Below are 27,207 nucleotides of genomic sequence, written 5' to 3' on the forward strand. Positions count from 1 at the left end.
GTTTTTGAGCAAAAGAATGACTGTCTGTGTATGTTTTGGGTAAATTCATCTCGCAGTTGTCTTAAGTGGATTGGAGAGAGAGAGACTTGAGGCATGTAGACCAGTTAGGAAGCTACTAAAATTGTCACATTAAACAGCACCACGGGGGTGCAAACTACCAAACCCAGACTGTGGGAAACTGTACAGAACAAATGACCTGTTTTTTCACAGGCACACAAATCCAAGAAACAAAAAAGAGAGGTGATAGGAGAGTCTGCAGATTATAAGAGATGTAAGAACATATTAACTCGTGATATATGGACCTCGTTTGGGTCCCAACTGAAACAAAGAAAGAAGGAAATTTATAGGTGATTAGAGAAAGGTGAACACTGTCTGTATTATTAAACATACTAAGGAATTGTTGATTTTAGAGAGAATATATTATAGTATTGTTGTTGTTTGCTGGGTTTTTTTTATATTGTAGTATATATTTTTTTAAGTTTATTAATATTTTTTTATATTGATGTTGTGGAGCAGTTAGGAGGGAAGGGGAGAGGGGAAGGGAGAAGGAAATAGAGTAAGAGAAGGAGGAAAGAGAAGGGGTGGGGTTGAGGCCTGGGGCACTGCCCTCGTTCCTGCAGGGGAAACCAGGGGGCTTCCAGTGGTGTCTTGGTCAGCTAGGCTGGGTACAGATGTCAGCGGGGTGTGGCTGAAGCCCTCACCACGCTCCCATGCCCCACTGTCCCATCTTGGGAGCCTGGGGTGCTTCCTGTGGCAGCTTGGTGGTTGTCGCTGTGCTGGTTGTGAGTGTGGGGGGGGCGTGGCCAAAGCCCTCCCACTGCCCCAGCTCTGGAGAGCCCAGGGCACTTCCTGCAGCGGCTTGGGGTTCATCACTGGGCTGGTTGCAGGTGTCAGTGGGGTGTGGCTGAGGCCCTTGGCCCCCACCACCCCAGCTCAGGAGAGCCCGGGGCACTGCCTACACTGGTTGCAGGTGTCAGGATGGCGTGGCCAAGGCCCTCTGCCCCCCACCACCCAGACTCAGGAGAGCCCGGGCACTTTCTGCAACAGCTCAGTAGTTGTCACTGGGCTGGCTGTGGGTGTCAGCGGACGTAGCTGAGGCCCCCAGCCCTCCCTCCTCCCTGGCTTGGTAGCCCAGGGGACTTCCAGTCCTTCTAGGTTTTATAGGTGTTCTTTGGTGATGTGAGACCATTACTAGTTAATAGCAAACTTTGTCTCTGGTCTGTGGGTATTTTTTTTTTCTTCCAGTTCTGTGTTGGATTATTTGCTGCTCCTACCACTAAAACTCTGCACTGGAACTAATTTGTTATCCTTTGTTTAATTCTAAAATGGGGGAACTTCCGGTGGGGACCAGCACTTGAGCTATATTGTTGCTTTGCTGCTGATTCTCTGGGGAAGGTTTTTTGTGCAGCTCAGGATTTAATGGTTGACTGTAAGTACTTCTGGTTCTTGTGAGATCTGGTACACCTGGATTGTGTAGAAACTCTGATCAGGGCCTGAGTCTTTCAGCAAACTGCACCCCATGCAATTCTGTATTCCTGAGTGGTCCTGCGTTGATTGGGGTGCAGTTCAGCTGTCCTTGCTGTGCCCCAGTGTTCCTCCCATGGGCCCATCTCCCCCACTGCCTGCACTCCAAACACTTCCCATGGGGCGGACCATGCACTGGTTCCTCACGCTGACTCACTGGCCTCTTGAGTGGCTCCTTTTTTTCAGTTGTTGTAGCTTCTTGCTCCTATGTGCGTCCACAGGAACCCTATTAAAGGTCTTGCTTGCCTGGGGGCCACCGAGGCCCTCTTCTCCCCTGCCACCTCCAAACAACTTCATAGGAAGGGCACGGCTGTGGCTTTTGCCAGCTCTTGCTCTGTGTGCTTACCAGGGCCAGACTTGAACCGGCTGGGGCTCAAAATGGTTGGAGTGTTTTTTTCTTTCTTTCATCATGGCTTATCTCACCTTCATGTACTCCGTAGGTCTCTCCTCCTCTTCCCCTGAGCTCTAGTGGCCCTCGCTTGGCTATCCTTGCTTTTTAATATTTGTAAATTGGTTGACTTGTGGGAGAGAGTAATGCTGGGGACCATCTATTCTGCCATCTTGACCAGAAGCTCCTATACATGCTCTATATTGTAGTATTTTTAAAGAGAAGAATCGTTATCTTTTAGAGATTCATACTGAAACATATGCTGATGAAATGACTTGATACCTGGTATTGGTTCAAAATAACCTATGGGACGGGAGGTTAGGTAGAGTCAAGAGAGCTAAGGGGAGGGTATAGAGGGAAGAAAGCCAGGCGTGAGTCAGTAATTGTTGAAGCTCAATCCTGCTAAGGTGGGGATTCCTCTTATTTTGTATATGTTTGAAATTTCCAACATCACAAAAATTATAAAAATCAACTAAATATAAAAAAGGTAGCAAAGACCTACATGAGATTGCTCATTTCCTACCTTTATCTTTTTTTACAGAATGAAATAAAACGATTATATGATCAACTCATTAAGAATAAGACATCTTTACAACAGTCTTTGAATGAAATTAGTGGCCAAAGTATTGGTGAACAGCTGCAGGTAACAAAGTCAAAATAATTCAAACCGACCTATCCTTGGACCAAAGAGTCATATATAACCTGTGCTTCTGAACCACTTCCCTTTGTGAGCAGTGCCAAGGCTTAAGTAAATAAATAAAAATGAAAACTATATATGTTGGCCTTTTAAAACACCTCTTAAGTAATACTTTCTGAAGCACCACGTATTAAAACAATACACCATTTTCCCCTATCACCCTGGCAAAATTGTGCATCTGGTGTTGGTCAGCGTGTCATCTTGGTAAGAACGTTCATTAGCCCAGGTTCTGGGGATCATTTGGCTGTGTATCAGAATTTAAGCATAAATACTCTTCCATCTACCAGCAATTTGATTTCACTTATTTAGCAAATATTAATTGTGGACGTACTACTATGTTCAGGCACTGTTCTGGATGCTGGACTTGTATTCATCCTAAGGAATAAGACAAGTGCATAAAGAGAAATACGTCTATAATATTCAAGGATGGACCTGGCAGCATGGCTTGAATTAAAAACTGTCAGTAGCCCAAAAGACCATTAAAAGCTGCCTGTTATTATCACAGGGTGCACCCTTACAGTGGCATACTATGTGTCTGTTTAAAAGGAGCCAGATGTGTGTGTACTGACTTGAGAAGATGCTGAAGAGCCGATAAGGGAGAAGTGCTAACTACAGGACACAGTGCTGTGGTGCAGTTCACTGAGTTTAAGGATATGCACATATAGCGCTACCGGTATATGCTCAGTGTGTCAGGAACAAACTCACCTGTGGGACCTCTGGGGAGATGGATAAGGAGAGCTGGAGAGGGGAGTGGGACTCTCATTTTTCCCTTAATTTCATACTGTACTGTTTATTCTTTTATAATGAATATGAGTACTTCCCTGACTTTTTAAACGGTTTTCCTTTTTCGTACTGTCTCTCACTTAGAAAGCAGATGCGTATGCAGTAGAGCTGCAGAACTCTGAGAGCCGAGTGGCCAAACTAAGAGATGAAGGGGAGAGGCTTCATTTACCTTATGTTTTACTCCAGGAGGTGTACAAATTAGAGGTATGCCTAAGCAGAAAACATTCACTCAGCACTATGATTGTAAGGAGGAAGACTTTTTTCTTCCACCAAGAGTTTAGATTTGTTCTTCATTTGAACTTTTTTCCTGGTTGAATGAAAATGCTTGTGCACACCTGCTCTTTTCTTTCCAGGATGTACTGGACAGCACATGGGGAATCCTGAGAGCCAGGTACGCAGAACTCAGCAGCCCTTTCATCACTGACAGCCAGCAAGATGCTTTGTTGCAAGGCATGGTGGAGCTGGTGAATATTGGAAAGGAAAAGCTTGCTCATGACCACCTACACCAGACCAAAAGTAAAGTTGCTTTACAGGCTCAAATACAAAATCATAAGGTAAGACACACGGTTCAGATCACCTCTTCTACACACTTAGGTGTTTCTGAGTGTGGACAGAAACTGTCCATTTTCTTCCTTGGTGAAATATACAGCATTCATTCTTTTAATGAACAGCTACTAGAGTGCTTAGTATGTACCAGGAACCGTGGTAAACTCTAGGAATGCAACTGTGAGTGAAAGCAGACACGGTTCCTTCCATTTGTGGAGCTTTCTGCAGACTGAGAAGACAGACATTTTTCAACAAATCTTCAAACATTTAAAATTAAAATCAGGATACGTTCTATGAGAGTGTTTAATAGGAGAAATTGACTTAGGGAGGTTAGGAAAGGCTTTCTTGAGAACTGAAATCAAAAAGAAGAGATATTGTTATCTAGCACAATATTATAATAAATCCTTTAAGTTTCCATTCATTTCATTAAACAACAACCTCATGATCACCAACTAAAGATATGCAGTAATCTGGGTGCTGAGAATAAAAAATGTGTAAGATTTTTTTTTTTTTTTTTTTTTTACCTTTGACAAGCCCACAGTCTAGGGCCTTTGGTAAGTGGACCTTAGTCTCAGAAAAATTGAAAGGTAAATATTGTATAAAGGATAAAGAGGAAGAGGAGAAAATAATATTAATGATCTACAGTGTGCCAGGCCCTTTGCTACATGCTTTTATAAAGCCTTCTATGTATCTATCCTTTTCGAGAGATTCACATAATAAGGAGGTCCCTGTGAACAACTGGAGGCAGCAGACTGAATGGAGAACCATGGGAAGTCAAACATTCCTCTTTAAAGGTTCTTGAAGCACAAATATGGGAAACTTTATGGACCAGGATCCCTATAAACCCCCATCAGGAAATGCCCTTTATTTAGCCATTTTGTTGTATAGAAGTTAGAGCCGAGGTTTAGGCCCTGTGTGTGGAATGTGTGGGCTTGCTTGGGTATGCACATCTATCCATTGCAACTTATTAGTCTTAAAATTCATTAGCCACATTGGCATCTACCTTTTTGTAATGTTTTAAAAACTCAAAACAAGTGACTTAAAAAGATCTGGAAACTGAAATTGACTAACAATAATGTTGGCTGTTTAAAATGGATTATTTTGTGGAAAATACTACTTAAGGATAATATTTTTTTATAATTTGTTAAAATTCCGTTAGTGTTTGTAGACTAAGGAATCCATTTCAATTTTCTTTTGTTTTCTCATATGTTTGACTCTGCATGGGATGTCCTAGGGTTTTGGATTAAAACACAAAAATAACTCAATAAACAGTTGAAGTAGATTGCTTTTTAAGATTTTCACAATTTTAAAATAATAAATACTAAAGACCTTTGCCATCTTACAGGTTTTTTTCCAGAAGCTTGCTGCTGACATGTTGTTGATCCAAACATACTCTGCCAAAATGTTTCCTTCTTTATTGCAAAAGAGAGAGACATTTTGGAAAGAACAAGTAACAGAAGTTAAATTACTAGAAGAAAGGTCACGCCAACATGGCATGAAGCTGCAGAGTTTGTTGCAGGTATTTGGGTTATATACACTTTGTACTTAAGCTGGGAATTCCTGATTTCTAACCATGACCTCCAGGTGTGTAAACAAACATCTAGTTATCATTAAGCTACAGGGAAACGGGAACATCACAGTGAGGAATGTGGACCCCTGGCCTACTTCTGACTCTATTCTCTGAATGAAAGATTAGCTGGGATTTCTCATATGTAAATCTGGGATGGTATGGCACCTTTCTTCCTTTTAGGTATGGGTATGAATAAACGAAATTGAAAGCACTTTGAGGCTTTGAATGAGATCATTTGGATGAAACTGTTGGAGGTTCAGAAACTGTACTCCTTTAAGAGAACAGACCCAATGTTCTGTTGCTAAAATGGATTCATGACACTCTTGTCTCAATTCAAAGAAAAACAATTAAGCCCGCATAAAGCTCCTTGTCAGTGTTCAGGTTTTCCCCTCTGACATAAAGGTTTACCTTGTATAGCCACTGTTAGCACATAAAGGAAATAAGGAAGGAAATATTCAACCTGGTCATGTAATAGTGTTATTTTGTGCTGACACAATTTATGTTTTAGTTAGTGCATCAAATTGATATTTATAATAATATTTCATGGTATTTAAAAAAAAAGACTCCATGGGTCCAGTGAGTGCGATATAAAAGTCAGGTGGCCCACGTATTTGAATAGATATGAGAATTAGTGAGGTGGTTATTTTTCCAGTAGATAATTTTTAGTGTCAATAAGTCTGCTCTGTGGTATGCTGGGAACCTAGCGGTGGACTTCCATGGAAAAGGAGGGAGCTAGGGCAGGGCAAAACTGAGGCGAAGGCAGGAGCGCCCCACTGCTGAAGTGTGAGCCCACACTCCCCAAGCAGGCCTTTCTCAACAGAAGCTCCTGGCAGGCTGTTCTTGCCCTCACTGCTCCAAGCCCAAGCTCACGCCCACCAATCATTCTACCATGCTACTTGAAGCACAAGCCCACCGAAGTCTTGTGTGACGAGTGTGGGCTTTCACTTCACCAGGGGAGAGCGGTTGCCTTAGCTGTGCTCACTAGAAGCTGGGAAGGGGGTGGGGGGAGGGGTAAGGAGAGCTTGGTTAATGGGCACAAAATTACAGCTAGATAGGAGAAATAAGTTCTAGTGGTGTACAGTAGTGCTAGGCATCTATACTTAATAATTCATTGTGTTCTCAAATAGCTAGAGCTCAGATGTTCTCGTCACAAAGAAATGATAGATCTACCATGATGAATATGCTAATTACCCTGATTTGATCGTCACACATTGTATACGCATATTGAAATATAACTCTGTACCCCATAAATATGTATAATCAATATGTTTCAATTGAGAAATAAATACCTTTAAAATAAAATTTAGAAAAAGATAAAAAGAAAAGTTAGCTCTGTGCCTTTCCAAATAAGAGAAAGGCTCTCTTATGGCCCTGAGGTCTCTATTGGAGGTGATAAAAGTATCGCTTTAACTTAATTGTATTACTCTTCTAATCCTATTACCTACTTTGACAGGACAAGCGTAAAACTAATGCTAACTGGATTTTTTTAAACCTTGTCCTCAAAGGCAATGGAATTGTTTTCCATTAGACCCTGAGCTCTTACTAGGGTAGGTTACGTCTCTCAGACGCACCTGGAATCTGTGCTTTAATTTTGTATGGCCTCAGTGTTTGTCTTAGTTTTTATGATTAATGTGCCACTATCTGGAACCAGTCTAGAAAAGGGCCCCACTGGTTTTATGTTCTTGGTTCTCTAGAGATGGGAAGAATTTGATGAAAACTATGCATCTCTTGAAAAGGACCTGGAAACTCTCACATCTACATTGCCCTCTGTGAGTTTGGTGGAAGAGACAGAGGAAAGATTAGTGGAACGGATTTCATTTTACCAGGTATCTTGCTTCCCTTTACATTGTCAAAGGCATGTGTTTTATTTTCGAAGGTGCATGATTTGAATTGAGATGAAACATCGTTCATCACACAGCTCACTGTTAGACGTATTCGGGGAGACCGTATTTGACCATGAACTCCTCAGCATAACACGTGTCTGGCTTGGGGCTGAGGACATTGGTTTGGGTCCCGCTCTCTCACTTGTCACCTTTGTGACCTTATTGTCTCTAATTCTCTGCGTCTGTATCTGTAGAATGTACATAAGCTAGTTCTTACCTGTCTCCAGAGGTCAATATTGGTGGGCTACTAATAGGGAAACGAGCTGAAAAGTGGAAAGAACATTGTAAACCATGGGCCTCTCTAAACATATTTAGTTTTATTACTAGTGAAGCCATGATTGGGCACAGCCTATGAGGCAGACAATAATCTGTTACCTGCCACTAGCAATGTATAAAGACTTCAAACTTTAAAACTTTTCTTGTGTAACTTTTGTTATTGTCTCTGTGTCTCAGATTTCAATGCTTTAGAAAAGATGAAACCTGAAAATGGTTTTCTGAGTGGCATTGAGAATGTGACCAACAAGATAAAACAAGTTTTTACATCTTCTCATCAGAACCTTAACATACTTAGTTTTCACTTTAGAATCTATGTAGTCAGAGTCTGAGTTGGACGGCTAGAGGTAGTTATCAAATATCAACTTTAAAACTTCAAAGGCAGGTTTATTGCCTGAAAAGACTGGATGGAAAATGAAAGTAAGAAATACTTGGCAGGGCTGTGCTATTCCTTGGAGGCATTTTAGCTCCTATAAGAATATTTGCCTTATACTGAAACACCTTATTTATATTCTCTGTATGCCCAGAAAGCTACAATTGGTCTCGTTGCAATTTTATTATATTGAGCCTAACTCTGTGGTAAATCTGGGTCCTCTGGAGTGGGTGGGGTGGGGGCTACTGTTTAATTCTTTGTTAGTCTACAAACATAGAAGGTACCATCTGAACAGCTGAAAGAATGCAGTTGAAGACAGATAAGTACAAATGCTTCTTGACTTACAATGGGGTTGCATCCCAATAAACCCATTTTAAGTCGAAAATGCATCTCGTGCCCCGATTTTTGATGCATCTAATAGAAAATGCATTTAATATCCTCTACTTATGATGGGGATATGTCCCAATAACCATTGTAAACTTGAAAAAGTATAAGTCAAATCATCATAAGTTGAGCACTGTCTATATTTAAACCTAATTATATGAACAGTCTAGTATGAGCTTGATTATTCCCCCCTCATATTTCTAATAGGAGCTTGACCATATGCCTTAACATGTGTGATTCTATTGAATTTGAAATTTAAAAAAAAAATTTTTTTGTTCTAAGACTTTTAAATAAATTTACCAGACTGAAAGAAGACATATCTCATAAAGCCCATCCCATATATAGACTTCTTAGGCTGTTTTCAGTCTTCAGAGTCATGGAGAGGTTTGTGTGTATCCAACAGGTGTTGTCATCTTGATCGGTGGACATCTGTGGGCTGTGGGCCATAGGGGTCAGTGTGTGGCATCTGAAGTCCCACACCCTCATGCTCAAATGCTTGCTTGGCACCTCACAGTCTGAGTGACCGGTACAGAGTCATCTCCTGTGTATAAAATGGACAAATAAAACTTCTCAGAGATATTCTAAAGACAGAGTGTCTGACACTTAAGGACTTAGAAAATTGTAACTATTTTTTTAATACTGATGTTAGATATTTTATTCTAGCTCACGGGCTCAGATGGGGTTTGTGGGGGAGATTACAAATGGGAGTGGTGGAAATGGCATTGAAAGTGGAATTCCTTGGTAATTTTTTAAAAGATTTAAGTTAATTGGAAAACAGCATAAGTTCTATTTTAATAATAATTTATTTTTTAAGATTAAACAGCTGTCGGGCCGACCCCGTGGCTCACTCAGGAGAGTGCGGGGCTGGGAGCGCAGCGGCACTGTGCGCGTGGAGGCCACGGGTTCGGATCCTATATAGGGGTGGCCAGTGCGCTCACTGGCTGAGTGTGGTGCAGGCGACACCAAGCCAAGGGTTGCGATCCCCTTACCGGTCCCCCCCCCCCAAAAAAAAGATTAAACAGCTGTCAGGATAAATGGCATTAGCTGAACCCAGCAGTGGATCATAATTGCCTTTAGACAGACTTCTCTTCAGGGGGTCCTTGTATTCACAGTTTTGAAGAATTCTCTTTTTTCATGAAGTTGCATTAATGATGCGTTATCTGTTTTAATTTGTTCTTCTAAAGTTATCTTCCTTTCTCCCTATTGAATCTTTACATTTAGAACACTCGAGAAATAAATTAATTTCCCTATTTGTATCTAACAGATGATAGAGAAATGTTTTCTTATTTATCCCCTTGATATGTCTCAGTCCCAATCTCAAATGCTTCCAGGCACCAGTCAGGAGACCAGAAATAAGGAATGCTGGCTGTATCTGCAATCAGGAGGGTGGTGGGGACTGAGGCAGAGAGAACTAAAGAGAGTAGGCTCTTCTCATGGGAGCCATTGCTACTAGGTTACAGCCAGGCTTTGCCCCATGAGAGTGCAGACTCACAATGGCTAGATCTTCCAGTTTTCCCAGAGACGCTAGAAATCCTGTTTTGTATGTAAAACTTCTTGATTTTCAAAATAATCTTTAGGTCACATGAAACCTATATCTGCAAGCTGAATGTGGTCTATAGACTGCTAGCTTGTTTTTGTTTTTTTTTGTTTGTTTGTTTTTTGTTTAGATGGAAGAATTAACTATCAGATCTAAATCTGTGAGTTTTGGTTTTTGGTTTGCATGCATAAGTCTATAGTGTTGAATCTGTGCTACAGAAATGTATTAATTGGACACTCTCATCATGAAAGTTGATCAGTAAACCATCAATCACGTCTGGCCAGCCAGACTCCAGTCTTGGGGGTTGGGAAACTGTATTGTTTCTACAGTGGCCCCTAGTGTAGGGATTTAATGAAGTATATGCAAATAGATTGAGTTTTATTTTTTAAATAATTCATTCTATGATTTTACTTTCATCAGCAAATAAAAAGAAGCATTGACGGAAAGCATGCCCGGCTTTACCAAACTCTGAATGAAGGCAAACTGCTGGTGGCATCTGTGAGCTGTCCTGAACTAGAGGGCCAGATTGCAAAACTGGAAGAGCAGTGGTTGTCCCTCAACAAGAGAATTGACCATGAACTCCACAGACTGCAAACACTTTTGAAGCATCTGCTCAGGTGTGTTTTCTTAGGGGTTGACTGGCTTCTAATTTTGCTGGGGATAAAGACCTCAGAGGGATTCAGCAGGCAACTAAATCTTACATGCAGTCCCTCTTTTGTACTTTTATTTTCTTTGACAGTCTAAAGCAGTTGGGTCCCTTTTCTATACTAAAAGGGATCCAGAGTTGCTGATACTAGTTTGACTAGACTCAAGATAATATGTGATCAGTTTGTTGGGGAGCATTTATACATTTCTATAGAAACTAGGAATTCTGTTAGAAAACTGTATGTACATATATTTCCTTTATGCCATGATGTTGCTCTTTCCTACCTTCTTCCAAAAGTCTTAAAATTTTAGCTCACAGAATTGTTTGAAGAAGTCTTTCAAGTTCTTCAGAGAATTTTTTTGGCCTAGTTGGTATAATCATGGACCACTTAAAGAAGGTGGAGAACATAGAAAGTTTAAAACTCATTCACATTTCTGCCTGTTAGAGAGCTGTCTTAATCTGAAGTTTTTTTTTCCTTTCTTCTTTTTTTTGTAAGAAAATGTAATTTTATTAATATTATTTTTTACATTCTAGGATGTTGTGGATCAGCTGGGAGAGAGGGGGAGGGGGAAAGGGGAAGGAAATGGCATGGAAGAAGGAGGAAGAAAGAGGGGCAGGATTGAGGCCTGTGGCACCTCCTCGTTCCCACAGGGGAGACTGGGGGGCTTCCAGTGGTGCCTTGGTCACTGCTGGGCTGGGTGCAGATGTCAGGGGTGTGTGGCAAAAGCCGTTGCCCCCCACTGTTCCAACTCGGGAACCTGGGGCCCTTCTTGCTGTGGCTTGGTGGTCATTGCTGGGCTGGTTGCACCTGTCAGGGTGGCAAGGCCCGAGGCCCGAGGCCCCCCCACTGCTCCGGCTTGGGAGAGCCCAGGGCACTTCCTGCAGTAGTTTGGTGGTCACTGGCTGGTTGAATGTGTCAGCGGGGTGTGACTGAGGCCTCAGCCCCCCACCATCCCAGGTGGGGAGAGCCCAGGGTACATCCTGTGGTGGCTCAGTGGTTGCCGCTGGGCTGGCTGCTGGTGTTGGGGGGGCGTGGCCAAGGCCTGAGGCCCTCCACCCCCCCAGCTCAGGAGAGCCTGGGGCACTTCCTGTGGCAGCTCAGTGGTCGCTGCTGGGCTGACTGTGGGTGTTGGGGGGCGAGGCATGGCTGAGGCCTGAGGCCCCCCACCACCCCAGATGGGAGAGCCCAGGGTGCTTCCTGCAGAGGCTTGGTGGTCGCTGCTGGGCTGGCTACATGAGTTGGGAGGGTGTAGCCAAGGGCCTCATCCCCCACCTTTGGGATTGTTTGCGCGTGTCAGGGGGCATTGCTGAGGCCCCCAGCCCTTCCCCCTTTCTGGCTTGGTAGCCCAGGGGACTTCTGGTCCTTCTAGGTGTTATAGCTGTTCTTAGGTGAAATGGACCTTTACTAGTTGATATCAAACTTTGTCTCTGGTTGTGGGTACTTTGTTTTTTCTTTCAGTTCTGTGTTGGATTATTTGCTGTACCCACCACTTAAACTCTGTGCTGGAACTAATTTGTTGTTCTCTGCTTACTTCTAAAATAGGGGAACTTCCTGTGGGGACCAGTATTTGAGCTGTGTGGTTGAGCTAAATTGCTGCTTTGTTGCTGATTCCCTAGAGAAGGCTTTTTGTGCACCTCAGGATTTAATGGTTGACTTTGTAGGTACTTCTGGCTCTCAAGAGATCCAGTGCACCTGGGTTGTGTAGAAACTCTGGTCTGGACTTGAGTTTTTTCATCAAACTGCACCCCATGCAATTCTATATTCCTGACCAGTCTCCTCTGAGTGGTCCTGTGCTGATTGGGGTGCAGATCAGTTGTCCTTGCTGTGCCCCACTGTTCTCCCAGTGTTTGTTTGCCTGTACTGCCAACACTTCCCATAGGACAGGCCATGCACCAGTCCCCTGCGATGACTCACTGGCCTCTGAGTGGCTCCTTTTTTTCAGTTGTTGTGGCTCCACACTCCTGGGTGGGTCCACAGGAACCCTATTAGTGATCTTTCTGGCCTGGGGGCCATCTAGGCCCTCTTCTCCCCTGCCACCTCCAAGCAACTTCATCCGAAGGGCACAACTGCAGCTTTTGCCAGCTCCTACTCTGTGTGCTCAGCAGAGCAGTTTTTTCTTTCTCTCATTGTGCCTTCTCCCACCTTCGTGCACTCTGTAGGTCTCTCCTCCTCTTCCCCTGAGTTCTAGCGGCCACAGCTTGGCTGTTGTTGGTTTTAAATAGTTGTAAATTGGTTGTTTTGTGGGAGAGAGGGATGCTGGGGACTGTCTGTTCCACCATTTTGACCAGAAGCAGCTAACCTGAAGAAGTTTAAAAGTTACAAGAGGGGCAGCATTTTCACTAGATATTTTCATCACATCAGATAAATAACTTGGCATTCAGCTAACAGCACTTTGCTATTATGCAATTTATATAAATACTGGTTATATTTTTACTATAAACAAATTTAGAGAGGACATTTAAGGTGTGAAAATAATCTCTGTTCTTACCCATGGGTATACTTTTGTGTAGCTGTAATGAGAAATAAAAAAATTTTAGACTAAAATGCCTCTTTGTTCTTGATTAGTCATAACAGAGAGTCCTAGAAAATGCCAATAGCATCAGATTTGGGACGTGGTATAAAACATGATGTAATCCTTATGCACATCATGATTTCCTGAATAATGGAGCTTATCAGCACAGGGAAACACACATTAAAATAAGGAGAAAATATGGTGGTGATGCATATTATCATCAGAGTATGTTTCTAATTTCCTTTCTCTCTCGCTTTGTTTCTGTTAGTTATAACAGAGATTCAGAGGAGTTAACCAAGTGGTTGGAGTCTTCTCAGCAAACTCTGAATTACTGGAAAGAACAGTCCCTTAATGTGTCTCAGGACTTGGATACAATCAGAAGCAACATAAACCAATTTTTTGTAAGTTGTAGTGGAATATGCTCTGATAATTATTGGTCAGAAATAAATAATAGGGAAAAAGTATTGGGTTGGTGTGATAATCTCCATGTTCATGTGCACATAAGGGATGAGACTTGGGCTAATAGCATCTGCGTTCTACAGATTTAGAACTATTTGTTTATGCTGTACATTTATATATTTCTACGCTATATTTTTAATTGACCCTATCAAATACATATAAATTTAAAACTTGCTCTGTTATGGGGCATATTTTGCAAATGCAGAAAAAAAAAAACCTCACATAAACCAAAAACAACTTTATAGGATTGTTTATCATGATTTCCTGAATAATGGAGCTTATCAACACAGGGAAACACACATTAAAATAAGGAGAAAATATGGTGGTGATTTTATGGATATGATTTTTTTTTTTTTTTTTTGTGGCCAGCCAGTATGGGGATCTGAACCCTTGACCTTGGTGTTATAACACTGCTCTCTAACCAACTGACCTAACAGGTCACCACCTTAATTCATAAATTTTAAATGCATAATTTTAAATTATTGTATACAGAATTGCTATTTCTACTAAAAAGCTTTTGTTCTATTGATGTTTTTTTGAAGGAAAAAAGTATTAATTTTGTAATATAAGTTGTACTAAGAAACGCTTTAGTCTTTCCCCTTAGTCTTTTCTCTTTTTTTTTTTTTTTCTATTTTTCATATTTTGTAGCTATGATTACTCAGTTTGGTATTGAAATGTAAATATTTTAAAATATACTTGGAAAGACCGATATATGCATAGGAAAAATTTCAAATATTTTAATTAAACATTTGTTGCAAGTAGTTCAGTTAATATGAACTCTGTGTGGGTTGCACAGTTTCTTGTAAAACTTACATTGAAATAATAACTTGTCTATTTTTAAGTGTTAAAGCATTGGATTATAATCTTCAGTGGGGACAGGATTTCCATCTCTTGTTTCTCCCTCTGCAGCTAATGCCTGGAATAGTGCCTGACACTTACTGGGAAAATATACGCGTGTGTGTGTGTGTGTGTGTGTGTGTGTGTGTGTGTGTGTGTGAATGTGTGTGTGTGTGTGTGTACGTGTGTGTGTGTGTACGTGTGTGTGTGTGTGTGTGTGAAATATTTACTGTGTTTAGCTTTGAACTCTAACCAGTTATTCTATTAGTTACCCTGTGCTATATTTACGTTTTTAAAGTTCCTGAATTTTAAAACTCTCTCCTCTAGGAGTTTTTGAAGGAAGCTGATGAAAAGTCCTCGTTGAAGACTGCAGTTATAAGTACTGGGAACCAACTTCTTCACCTGAAAGAAGCTGACACAGCTACTCTGAGATCTTCATTAGCACAGTTTGAACAAAAATGGACAATGCTTATAACTCAGCTTCCAGATATCCAAGAAAAACTTCACCAGGTAAGTATTTAAAGAGCCAGCATTTGAATTAGCATTCACTTGTTAGCTCCGAACTCTTTTAAAATTATTTCTCTGACTCAATAATTTTCATTGACACTACCTATTTTTCTCTGGCCCCACTGAATACAAGTCTTAATTACTGGACTCTCCTCCAGTGGGATCTTTCTTAAGAGAGAAATCAGGCTTAATTACTTTCTCTCCCAGTTTATCTGTGCCACTGCGTTAGTTCGTGTGAAGGTCATTGTCATTGTTGTGGGGTCACTTATTCTAAGCTTGAATGCTAAGTTTGTTTTTGTGAGTAACCTGCATAATTATGTAGCAAGACCTTTTATCAAACCAGATATCATCTTTAGTAATGCTCTGATTCATTTTGTTAACTGTAGGCAATTAAATGGAAATCATTTTGTCCTTGCAGCTTCAGATGGAGAAATTGCCATCTCGTAAAGCAATCACAGAAATGATTAGCTGGATGAACAATGTGGAGCATCAAACTGAGGATGAAGACTCTGTGCATTCACTAAGTTCAGCATCTCACGTTAAAAATCTTCTTCGGAAGTACAAGGTAATTGTACAAAAGGAGCAGAAGTCTTTTCATAAATAAGAAAGCGAATCAGTTGGAGGGGAAGTGCTGGACAAAGAGACATGGAGGATACAATTTAGAAAAACTAATTCCGGGTGCTGGGAATGGGGTGGTGAATGGCTCTAGAGAGAGAAGTTAGTGTTCTTGCTCTTATTCCACTCACGTCCTTTGCTAGCTCCCAACACTGCAGGACAGTCCAAGCTTTTCACAGTCTCTGGCCCCACTTCATCTCCCAGCCTCATCTTTCCACTCCTCCACGTAAACCCTAGACTCTGTCTAGACCACATGGTTTTTTGATGCCTCAACTGCTCTGATGCTCTCCTTCCTCGTGCTTCAGCCTGGAATGCCAGTGCCCTGCTTTCAGCTGTGTGGATGTTCTCAGTCATCCTTCAAGAGTTAGCTCAAGTGTCTCCTCATTCGGAAATCCACCCCTGACTCTCTCTGCTGGATTGAATGACTTTCCTAGATCAGATGTCTCCACGATGCTATCAATAGTTCTGACCACACGGTTTTATAATTATTTGTTTACTTGCTTGTTCTACACCTTAACTAAGCTTTTTGAGGGCAGGGGCTATCTTTCACCTCCCTAAAACAGCACACCTAGTCCAATACCTGGCATCCAACAGATGTTAATAAATGTTCTTAGAGTAAAAAAATGAGCAAGAATAAGTTGATATCCTTCTACAAATAGACACGAATGTGGCCTTCTCCACAATACTGAATTTTGAGTAGATTTAATCAATAGTTAACAAGCCACACACGAACGTTTATTGGGTGCCAGGCAGTGTGCTAGGCATACAGGGATGAGTGATGAACCTGGTGGATGCTTTCAGAGACCTCGCAGGCTGACTGGGCTAGCCTCTGGTAGGCAGAACATGAATGGCTTCATCCCAAGCATGATATTAGCAGAGGACTTTGTTTTTATAAACTATCATATCCTAACTTCAGTGAGGAGTAGAATCTTTAAAAGGTCTAAATGGGTATATTCTCATAGGATCTAATAACCTAGAACATACCACATGGTTCTCTCCCTGGATATCCCCATAGGAGGTGCTAGAACTTGTCAGGAAAAAAACCCAGGCTTGACAGAAACGTGGTTGGTCCTGGGTGGGTTTGGGATTACTATAGCACTTTAAGCCATCGAAACTGCCCTGGGAGGTCTAGACTATCCCCAAAGGAACAGAGAAGCTGCCTAAATTGGCAGAGTTCCTTAAAGGTGTCCTGGGTTTTCTGGAAGAGCCTCAACTTCATACTTGCCATCTAGTTGTTTCCATGAGCCCTTACGGTGGCACAGATTCCAGCGTAGCTCTCAGCTGACTCTCACAGGAGCATCCTGTTGGACCCTGGCTCCTGATTTCGGTTCAGATGATGGCAGCTACCATACACAGTGCTCCCTTTGACTTTTCAGTCTGTCTGAAAGCTATGAGTCTGTGTTCTCAGGAATGCATAATTCCACAGAAGAATCTCCACTTAAATAAAGCAGATTCCTGATGGGGGGTAGGAGGTAGAACGGAACTCCTGGCAGGTGCCCCTTGATTAATGGATGGGAGCTTGGTGCCCCCTAGAGTGCATGAAAGGGGAGATCCAGTGCATCTAACCAACTTCCATTCAGCTTTAGGTGTTTTATTTTGCCTCTCTGTTTGTTTTAGGAGTTCCGAATGGAAATGGACTATAACCAGTGGATAGTTGACTTTGTTAACCAGTCTTTACTTCAGTTAAGCACCTGTGATGTAGAAAGCAAGCGCTATGAAAGAACAGAGTTTGCAGAACACCTGGGGGAGATGAACCGCCAGTGGCACCGTGTACACGGAACACTGAATAGAAAGGTGTGCTCCTGGGTCACAGTGGGATGTGTGGATTTACCTGTGTGAAGTAACACTGTCTGAAAATTTAAAAAGACATTTGGATAGTTGATTTACAGTTAAGCCTAATAATCATCTCAATTACAGCCCTTTTATAAATCTTATGTTTTTGCATGCTCCACTGGTGCATATAAAAGAGTACGAAAATAGTTCTAATGTTTTTGTTGAGATTTCTTCGTGGGAAATTGAGTTAGGCAAGTGAAGAGGAGAAATTTTATTTCAGCAGGTGTCATGTATTATGTCAGGCTACTAAATGGTCAGAGATTTTGACATTTTCTGTGATATTCAGACAGGGCAAAGCTATTTCAGCTTTGAAAAGATTATAAAAAGGGAGAAAAATACGTGTGATTTTTTTGGTAGATTTTTCACTCACCAACTTTTCAACTCTGAAAAGATTAATAACATTTATTCCTGAAAAAAAATGTAATACTTATATATATTGGTAGGGACAATTGGTTGATCTCTGTCTGTGTAGAGAATGCATGCAAATGAATTTATACAATTAGGATTCAAGTACATGAATGGACAAAGAACATGAGCAGACAGTTCATGAGAGGAAATTATAGTTAGCAAATAAACATGGAATGATATCAACTTCAACTATCAGATATTCAAAATAAACATTACAGAATGTATACTTATTAAACTGGAAAAATCTAATAAGATAAAGATAAAAGCCTGAGGCTGTCACATTCATACATTGCTGATAATGGCTTAAATATTTGTGGAAAGCATTTGGAAAATTTAAAGAACCGTAGTAATTATTTTATCTCTTAACCCAGCAGTCCACTTCTTACACATTTAGCTTGAAGTAGATAGTCTTTCAAAAAGAACAGAATTGTATGCAAATAGTTCAATTTAACATTATTTACACTGGTGAAAATGTAGAATGCCCTAATTTCCAACTGTAGGGTAATAATCGAATTATACTGTGTTCATTTGCTGAAATATCGGGTAGCCTTTTAGAATTTATATTAACATCTATTATTCCAAAGTGAGTACTTATGACACATATCAGGAAAAGAATATAAAACTTTACATATGAAATATGAGTTCTATGATTATACCATAATAAAAATTGTATTAGAAATGAAAAGAATGACAGACATTAAAAATAATTAATTTTGTTCAATTGATAAATTACTTGTGATATTGATATTGATATAATATCTAAGCAACTCTAATGAAGAGTGTCTGGGGAAAGAAAATTTTCTTAAGCTTTACGTATATGAATAGATGTTGAATGTTAGCAGTGTGACTTTGTTCTGTAAGGTGTTATGAAATTCCACATCAGCCACTTTTCTCACAGATTAGTTTTCACTTTAAATGTGAGTTTTCTTTAAACAGGAATTTTAACTCCATTTCCTGACTTAATGAATCTTTATTCCAAAAGCTATTGGGGTATCTTTTTATGTGAAACCTTAGAAATTTGAAAAGAAACAAAGTTGTTCTTTTAAAAATAACATATTGCAACATTTACATTTTAAAGCATGTAGTTTAAAATAAGAAAAATATTTCATAATAATTTTTCTATTTATCACTTATAGATACAGCATCTAGAACAACTTTTAGAAAGTATCACTGAGAATGAGAACAAAATACAGGTTTTGAACAACTGGATGGAGGCACAGGAAGAGAGACTGAAAATTTTACAGAAACCTGAAAATGTGATCTCGGTCCAGAAGCTGCTCCTGGACTGTCAGGTGAGGAGGAGAACCTCGTCCTGTCCCACACGGTGTGGTCGGGCTACTTTGTCACCAGTCTTGTCCCAAGGTAGAGGACAAGTTGCTATAGTTTCTGCAGACTCCCCTTCAACTCCCCTTGTATTTACTTACTTTCTTATGTAATTAGATAATTATCCATGGGTTTTACAAAATTGCCAAGTGCCGTTTTTTATGATAAACAGAAGAAGGTATTTTCATGGTTATGGTTGCTCTTAAGAGGTTTCAGAAAAAGAATGCAAAACTTTATATACAAATATGTGAGTACTAGGATTATACCCCAATAAAAACTGTCAGTATTAGAAATGAAAAGAATCACAGACATGTTCAGATGTTCAAAGGGAATTTTGATTGAGATGCTTCCCAATTTTTGTGTTTTTTATTATTTTGCCTGACATTTGCAAAATTAGTCTGAAGTTTCCATTATTTTTAGTACTTCATCCTGCATTTTGTCAAAGGAAAATAATTTTCTTCTACTTATTGTGCTCTCTTGGAACCACTGTCCGAATCACATCTGGGCATGAAGGTGTTGTCTGTGTCCTTTGTTTGCTCCGCTGTCCTCTGCCAGGACACTTAGTCTTTGAGATGCCCTGTCACAATATAGAGTGATCCTCCCTGATTGGGTTACTCCTTATGTAAAGCACTTCAGCTGTCACTGTAGCTGCAGGCGGCCCAGGTTGTGCTGCTTCTGCACCTACGTGAGAGCATCACACTTGTCACAGTCAGGGATAGGAAGTCAGGGCTGACCCCAATTCTGCTGAGAACATTCCGGGACAGTACTAGACATGCAATGTGAGCAGCAGCACCACCATAAGAGGTCTTTTCGAATGGCCATATCCTGTTCCCATCTCCCTGCGACCCAGCTCCACTCTGACGTTCTTACACCCACCTGGGCTTCACCGTCCTTCCTGCCTGGAAGCCTGCCTTCCACAGCTCAGTGCCACACCACCCCCCAACAGGCTGCCCTTTCCAGAAGCCCAGGAGCTGTTGTGCTCCTTGTCTCTGCCTCCAGTTACTCATTCGTTCCTCTGAGTTTGCGCCTCACTATCTAGTCTGTCCATCTCCATCAAAACTGGCCTCACACAGACCACTCCCATTGCGGGCCTCTTCCCGCAGTGCCACCAGCCAGCCTCCCTGCCTCCGACGTCGTTGCCCTCTGATTCCTTCTCCATGCTGCTGCAGACATGCAGGAGGTCATGGCAGCCCCCCACTGAAATATCCTTCATGGCCCCATATTGCCCATAAAATGAATTTCCAATGTTTAGAATGGCATTCTATGCCCCTTATCACATTCTCTCGCCTACAAAGTTTTAAAAAGACCTAAACCAAGGGAGTCATATAATTCTTAGTCTTTTTTGGTTTTGTTTTTGATAAATAATGGTAGCCGCTAAACAAGTTTAGGGTGGGTTAAGTTTAGCTGTTCCCCACACATCCTCACTACCAAGTTGTAATTAAACAAATACCAGATAAACATTTACAATAGAAACATTTATTAGCAAGCAAGCAATAGAAACAGTTCATATAACCAAGTTCAAGAAGCCTAACTCTCTGTGCCTACCACCACTTTGCGCAAAAGCTTAACGCATGGCAAGAGTTCAGTATCTCTACGGCCAACATTAGGCAACCGGAGTCCTTGAAGTTTAGGTTGGATACAAAACCACATGGGGACTTATCCTGGAGATTATTGCCCAGGGTGAAGGCAACAGGCTATGCTCAATTTTTATATCCTGTTCAAGTAAGGGTGGAAATTGTATCTACAGTAGTTTAGCCAATCCACCTGTCTTTGGGACATGTAATTTACCTTGTGAGAACCCATTCTTAATACCCATCATGCTATTTATTTAATAAGCCATTAATTTCACCAATTACAAGAACCATCTCTAACGTTGGCTATGCTCATTAGCCAAATGAATGGTGCTGACTGAGACGTAGAGCTCAGAAGCTCTGTGGTCACCCCCCAGGGATAGTGGGCTTCCTAATTCACACACTAACCAACCACCCTGGAGTTTGCATATCTGGTGATACCTGGTTGCACCCGGGTGTACTTTAACCTGTGTATGATTTCCCATTACCTTTGCCAAAGTATTTTAAAGTACTTTACAGACATGCCTGGCCAGCATCATCTCTTGTCATTCCCTTCCTGAAAACTGCATTAACTCTCAGCAGTTCTTGCCTCTGTGCCATCGCATGCCGCCAGTTGCAGACTGTGGGCTCCCCGTGCCCCGATTGCCACCATCCACCCACAAGCTCTCCTTCATCTATGTCAGAACTCAGCCCGAGCACCCCGAGCCACTCCCTCACCTCATACCTGCTGAGTGTGGACCTTCCTGTGTGCCCTCATACTTGCCATTAGCTTGTTTGGTCCAGTTTCGATTTTTTATTTTGCTTTCTTGGATGCATCTCTGTAAAAGGCCATAAGCAAGGCAGAGATAGAAGTAAATTAATAAAATAGACATCTCGCACCCTGGGTAGCATCTTGTGTCAGAGACTGTACTGAACTCATCTGTGTGCTCTACACCTGTCCTCTGCTAGCCTGTGGGTTTCTCAGGGCAGGCTGGCTCCTTGGTATGCCTGTGAACCTGTCACCGCCTGTGAGACTCACAGGTACTTAGTCGTTGCTTGGGGACATCTATTAAGTAGACGTGAAAAAGTGCTTTTCTGCAAACTTTATTTTTGCTTTTTCTTCACTACTCATTGATTATAGGAAATAAAATGATAAGCAAGGGGTACAAATGCTATTTGTGGTAATGGGTATGCTGCCAACATGAATCTGACCTTCACATCTTGGGTCCGAGGGGTGACATCATCTTTGTATCATGAATATTCATAACCAAAAAAAAAAAAAAAAAAAAAAAGCTTAGCAAACAGTTTAATGACTTATCCCAGGGTAGAATCTTTCAGTTCAGGTAAGCTTGCTAAAGTGGCTTTACTCTAGAAAACTTAAGGATTGGAGTTTATGAAGCATTAAGACAGTTAGGATTCAAAACATTCTGAAGGGTTTCCAAAAGTTCTAGATGACTAGAAAAAGACCAGGTTTGACGTATTATAATTAATTATCAAGGAAAATTGTGTAGTTGACTGGAGTGGGGAGGTTTGAGATGAGGTTATTAAGTTTGATGCTTCTATACCATAAGCAACCGCAGCTTCTCACAGAAGTACACTCATAATCATTTCAGAGGAATTTAGATATTTTTAAAATATTTAACACTGGTTCTCACAGAATAGATGAGAGCAAAACAGGACTTGCAAATTCTAGAGAATCTCGAAAGGTACTGTTAGGCCTCAGTGAGCAAGGTCAGATTACAGAACCACCAGGCTAAACCCTATTATTCTGAGGAGAAAAAGAACCAAAAATAGCTCCATTGTGTGTGTGTGTGTTCATGTGCTATTATTGCCATGGTTACTGTTTGTGCTACTTGTTTTGTGTGTTTTATATGTGTGTGTGTTTGTTGTTTCTTCCAACTCTTTGCTAAGTAGTCCTTTCTCATCAGTTTTCTTTACATTATGGAGGAAATATGACAACTTATTGGTATATAAGTATTTCCAGAAATCTCTAGTTAGTTGAGCCTTTAGGGAAAACTGTTTTATAAGTTCAAAGAAGGAGAGTAATTCAATATTTTTAGTGTTTTAAGCTATAACTTTGCAAAGAAAAAAGGTTCAAGTTGATGATAAAGTAAACATGCAAACAGAGAAGGTTGTCAGGGAGCGTCAGTGAGCCAGTGAGGTTGCAGGAGATTAATGGAGGGCCGCTGACCAAGTCAGCAAAGGCTGGTCCAGAGATGCTGGTTTGTGTGCTGGGTGCTTTTGCAACCAATCCATAAAAATGATAGCTCAGAAATGCACCCACTTGTTAGCAATAACTCTTAATAGTGCACTTAACGGATGGATTGTTATCATAGAGAGAGGTTTTATATGAATAAGCTATCTGTTCACATGGCTGTACATTCAAAAGGTATAGAGGGTCACACAGGGGGTCTCGGTCCATCCTCCGGCGTTGTGCATTCCCATTCCCAGCCACAGTTATCAGTTTCTTATGGAACAGATTTTTCTCCCTCTTTCCACTTTTCAGTCCGGGAGACCCCTGACATTTATTGATTTAAAGTTTGTGAGTTCACCATTTCAAGAGTGATCTAAAGGTTCCCAGCATATGGTAATTTGGTGTTTTTGCTGGGGCTGAGTTTTAGGACCAGGTTGTGTGGCTCATGCAAGGGACCGAATCCCTCATCAGGGTACAAACCCAGCCACCTGCTCAGCAACCATGCTCATATTCCTCTTTTCCTTATGGACCACACAGTTATTCCTATGAAGGATTAATTTTTTAAAAATAAATAAAAGCTGAATTTTTTGTGAAAAACAATCTTTAAGAGAGGAATAAAACGTGAGCAAAGGGTCACTAGCCTAAGGTCTTGCAATCAAAGCACATGTGTCTGGATGGAAATGTAACACTAAAGAAAGGGCAGGAGTGCACCCCATTGTAAATTTGGAGATTTGAAAGGAATTCAGAATGAATCCTCTTGAATGCCAAAATCTTTTGTATTTTCTAAATTTTCTTTAATAAGAAGGAAAAAAGATGAAACTTGTTGTAAATTGTATTTCAACCCCAAGCCTGAGAAGGGCAGATCAGCAGCTCTGTCTTTCCTCTGTGCAGGGTGGCAACTCTGCTACTGACCTCGGTCATCTCTGTTTCCAGACTGCTGGCTCCATCTTCTCCTTTTAGCAGAGGGCTCCTGTAGGTTCCTGAAAAATATGTCTGTAAAGAGTGGACCAGGTTGGGGTGCCTTTTAATGAGTGGATTAGTCTATAACTAAGAGATACAGAAAGATATTAAAGCTATTACCAACTACGTGACCAGTAATTATATTGCCTGTCACTTATATGCTGCGTTATGGTTTAAAAACACCTTCCCACTTGTGGTTCCATTTGAGTTCTAAGCCTTCGTGGCACAGGGTACCATCACTATTTTCCAGATGAGAAAATGGAGACTCAGGGGTTTGATGGCTTACGCCAGGCCCAGTAGCCAGTACAGGACAGACGTGGAGTGGGGACCAATCTCCCAGATTCTTTCTACTATACCAGCAAGGACTTTTTGCCTCAACTCTCCTAAAATATAGAGCTGTGTAGTATATAGCTGAATTCAGAGTGCATTATGATTAAAATGTCTTTGATGTAATGCTGTGTAATTACATACTCTAATGATAGTTTTACTTGAAAAGAGTGAACTTCTGTCCCTTACATCTTATTAATTGTTTTGTAATATTGTGCATTGAAAACCTGTTTCTCTTGCTCTTCCAGGATATAGAAAATCAACTTGCAATTAAATCCAAAGCACTGGATGAGCTGAGACAAAGTTACCTGACTTTAGAAAGTGGGGCAATGCCATTGTCAGAAGATACAACATCTGGAATTGACAGGTTATTTGAAAAGAGGAACAGTGTTATCAACCAGGTACTATAATTCATTTGATGTATGCAATTTCTCTTCCCATATTCTTCTTTTATCTTATTTGTTGTTATTGTTGTTCTTTCATCACGGAGACTTACTGTATACTAAAAACTTAAAGGTGAGAAAAATATTGAAATGAAGCAGGGGAAAGCATTTCAAATCCCACTTGATGTGCTGAATAATTAGAGGCAAAGCTACCAATTCCAACATCGCTGACAGACTGGAAATCTACTTGGTTATCTTTGTTTTGTCTAATGCACTCACCCAGATATAAATGTCTCCATCCCCAAACCCAACAGCATCTGGCATTGTTTCCTGGCTAGAACCACAGGAGCAGCTGTGAAGAAGCAGCTCTGATTCCCCACATACAGGGAGGTGCCTCAGGGAGGGCGGGAGGGAGGGGCCTCTGCCAGCTGGGAGCACGGTCAGCTTTCCACTGCAGAGGTGGGAAGGAACACAGCGTGGTGGTGAAGAGAAAGTAGAAAGGAAGAGAGTGCGCAGGATATCTGGTAATATACGAAAGGCATGTCAAAGTCTGCATTTACTCCTTCCAGGAGGAGGGCACCAAAAGAGAGAGAGAGAGAACAGGCACCTCTAGACATTACAACCTTGACATTTTACACTGGAGGGAGAAAACTCTAAATACTAACCAAGTATAGGTGTATCCACAATTTCCTAGAGAATCCCCATTGTGGGTTATTTGTCATCTACTAAGATCTACTTTCACCCATTTGTTCCAAGAGGGAATTGGGAATAACCTGTACGAATAAAACACATAGGCAGTGCTCAGCCTCCTTCCTCCCCCAGGACTCAGGCAGGAAAAGAGGGATGATCTTATTGTCTTTGTGTGTGTGTGCGATTGACCCATAATAATTGTACGTTTATGGAGTATAGTGTGGTGTTTCGACAACATGTGTAAATTGTGCAATGCTCAAAGCAGGGTAATTAGCATATCCATCATCTTAAACATTTATCATTTATTTGTGATGAAAACATTCAAAACTTCTAGCTATTTTGAAGTGTACGATGTTGTTAACTCTAAGCCGTCCTGCTATGCGGTTTACACTAGGACTCATCTGTCTGTCCATGGTTTGGTGCCCTTTGACCAGTCTCTCACCATCACCCCGCTTCTGCTGTCCCCCTCATCTTCTGGTAACCACTATTCTACCCTCTACTTCTATGAGAACAATTCTTTCTTTCTTTGTTTGTTTATTTTGTTGAAACACAATTGATTATACATATCTGCGTAGTACAGCATTGAATATCTATACCTGTGTGCAATAGGTGATGCTCAAATCAGGATAATTAGTATATTCACCATCACACAATGTAATCATTGTTTGTAGCCCTTTACCAATTTCTCACTCCCCTCCCCTCCCGTTCCCCCTTTCCCACCTTTGTTGGGCTCAGTTCAGTTCTCCCCCTTTGAAAATTCAGCAAATTACTGTGATTGTGGTTTTTTCTTTCTTTCTTCCTTCCTTCCTTCCTTCCAGCTCCCACTTATGAGTGAGGACATGCAGTATTTCTCTTTCTGTGCCTGGCTTATGTCACTTAACATAATGTCATCTAGGTTCATCTGTGTTGCCACAAATGACATAATTTTCTTCTTTTTTGTAGCTGAATGGTATTCAGTCATTTGCTAAACATACCTTGCGTGAGGCACTGTGCTCACTGCTGGGGGTACCAAGATAAACCAAAAAAAATAACTGAATCCTGCCCTCCAAGGGCTCACAGGCTAGTATAGGAAACACACATGAATAAATAATTGCAATGTGATGAATTACTATATAATAAAAATATAGAGAGGGAAAATTAAATGAGATAATGCATGAAAAAAACATTCAGATAGTGCTGTCATAAGGACAGACATATAGGTAAATGGAATAGAATTCAGCATCCAGAAATAAACACTCACATTTACTGTCAGTTGGTTTTCAGCAACGATGCCAAGACAATTCAATGGGGAAAAAAGTATTTTCAAAGAATGGTGCTGGCCCCATGTTTATTGCAGCACTATTCACAGTACCCAAGATATGGAATCGAACTAGGTGTCCATCGACAGGTGAATGAATGAATAAAATGTGGAATATATACACAGTGGAATACTGCTCAGCCATGAAAAATAATGAAATCCTGTCATTTGTGGCAGCATAGATGAGCCTGGAAGACATTATGTTATGTGAGATAAGTCAGGCACAGAAAGATAAATACCACGTGTTCTCACTCATATCTGGGAGCTTTAAAAAAAAAAGTTGAACTTACAGAAGTAGAGAGTAGAATTTTGGTTACTAGAGGCTGGGAAGGAGAGAGGAGAGGGGTTTGGGGAGTGGCTGGCTAACAGATAAAATCACAGCTAGATAGGAGGAATGAGTTCTAGTGGTCTGTGGCAGTGCTAGGCTTCTATAATTAATAATTGTGTGTTCTCTATTGGCTAGAATAGAGGAGCTCAAATACTCTCATCATAAAGAAATGATAAATTTTTACATTGACAGATATGCTAATTACCTTGATTGGATAATCATACATAGTATACATGTATTGAAATATAACTCTGTACCCCCAAAATATGTATGATCAGTATATGTCAATTAAAAAATAAATTTTTAAAAAGGTGCCAGGACATTTGGATATCCACATGCAAAGCAATGAACTTAGATTCTCCTATATTCATAACATATA

At 40.9% G+C, this 27,207-nt stretch overlaps 1 protein-coding gene across 4 annotated transcripts in view; it reads left to right on the forward strand.

Annotated features, from left to right (window-relative positions):
* The window catches only part of SYNE2 (spectrin repeat containing nuclear envelope protein 2), a 135,424-nt gene that overhangs the window by 43,279 nt on the left and 64,938 nt on the right, over nt 1-27,207 (forward strand). For all 4 annotated transcript variants that reach the window (XM_063090614.1, XM_063090615.1, XM_063090616.1 and 1 more), the window contains 12 exons: nt 2,454-2,555; nt 3,477-3,596; nt 3,746-3,946; nt 5,284-5,457; nt 7,203-7,334; nt 10,379-10,575; nt 13,386-13,518; nt 14,741-14,923; nt 15,339-15,485; nt 17,153-17,329; nt 18,913-19,068; nt 24,379-24,531. In XM_063090614.1, coding sequence (XP_062946684.1) covers nt 2,454-2,555; nt 3,477-3,596; nt 3,746-3,946; nt 5,284-5,457; nt 7,203-7,334; nt 10,379-10,575; nt 13,386-13,518; nt 14,741-14,923; nt 15,339-15,485; nt 17,153-17,329; nt 18,913-19,068; nt 24,379-24,531 — 1,875 coding nt within the window. The remainder of the gene's footprint in view (nt 1-2,453; nt 2,556-3,476; nt 3,597-3,745; nt 3,947-5,283; nt 5,458-7,202; nt 7,335-10,378; nt 10,576-13,385; nt 13,519-14,740; nt 14,924-15,338; nt 15,486-17,152; nt 17,330-18,912; nt 19,069-24,378; nt 24,532-27,207) is intronic.

Source organism: Cynocephalus volans, chromosome 3 (assembly GCF_027409185.1).
Source record: "Cynocephalus volans isolate mCynVol1 chromosome 3, mCynVol1.pri, whole genome shotgun sequence".
NCBI lineage: Eukaryota > Metazoa > Chordata > Mammalia > Dermoptera > Cynocephalidae > Cynocephalus > Cynocephalus volans.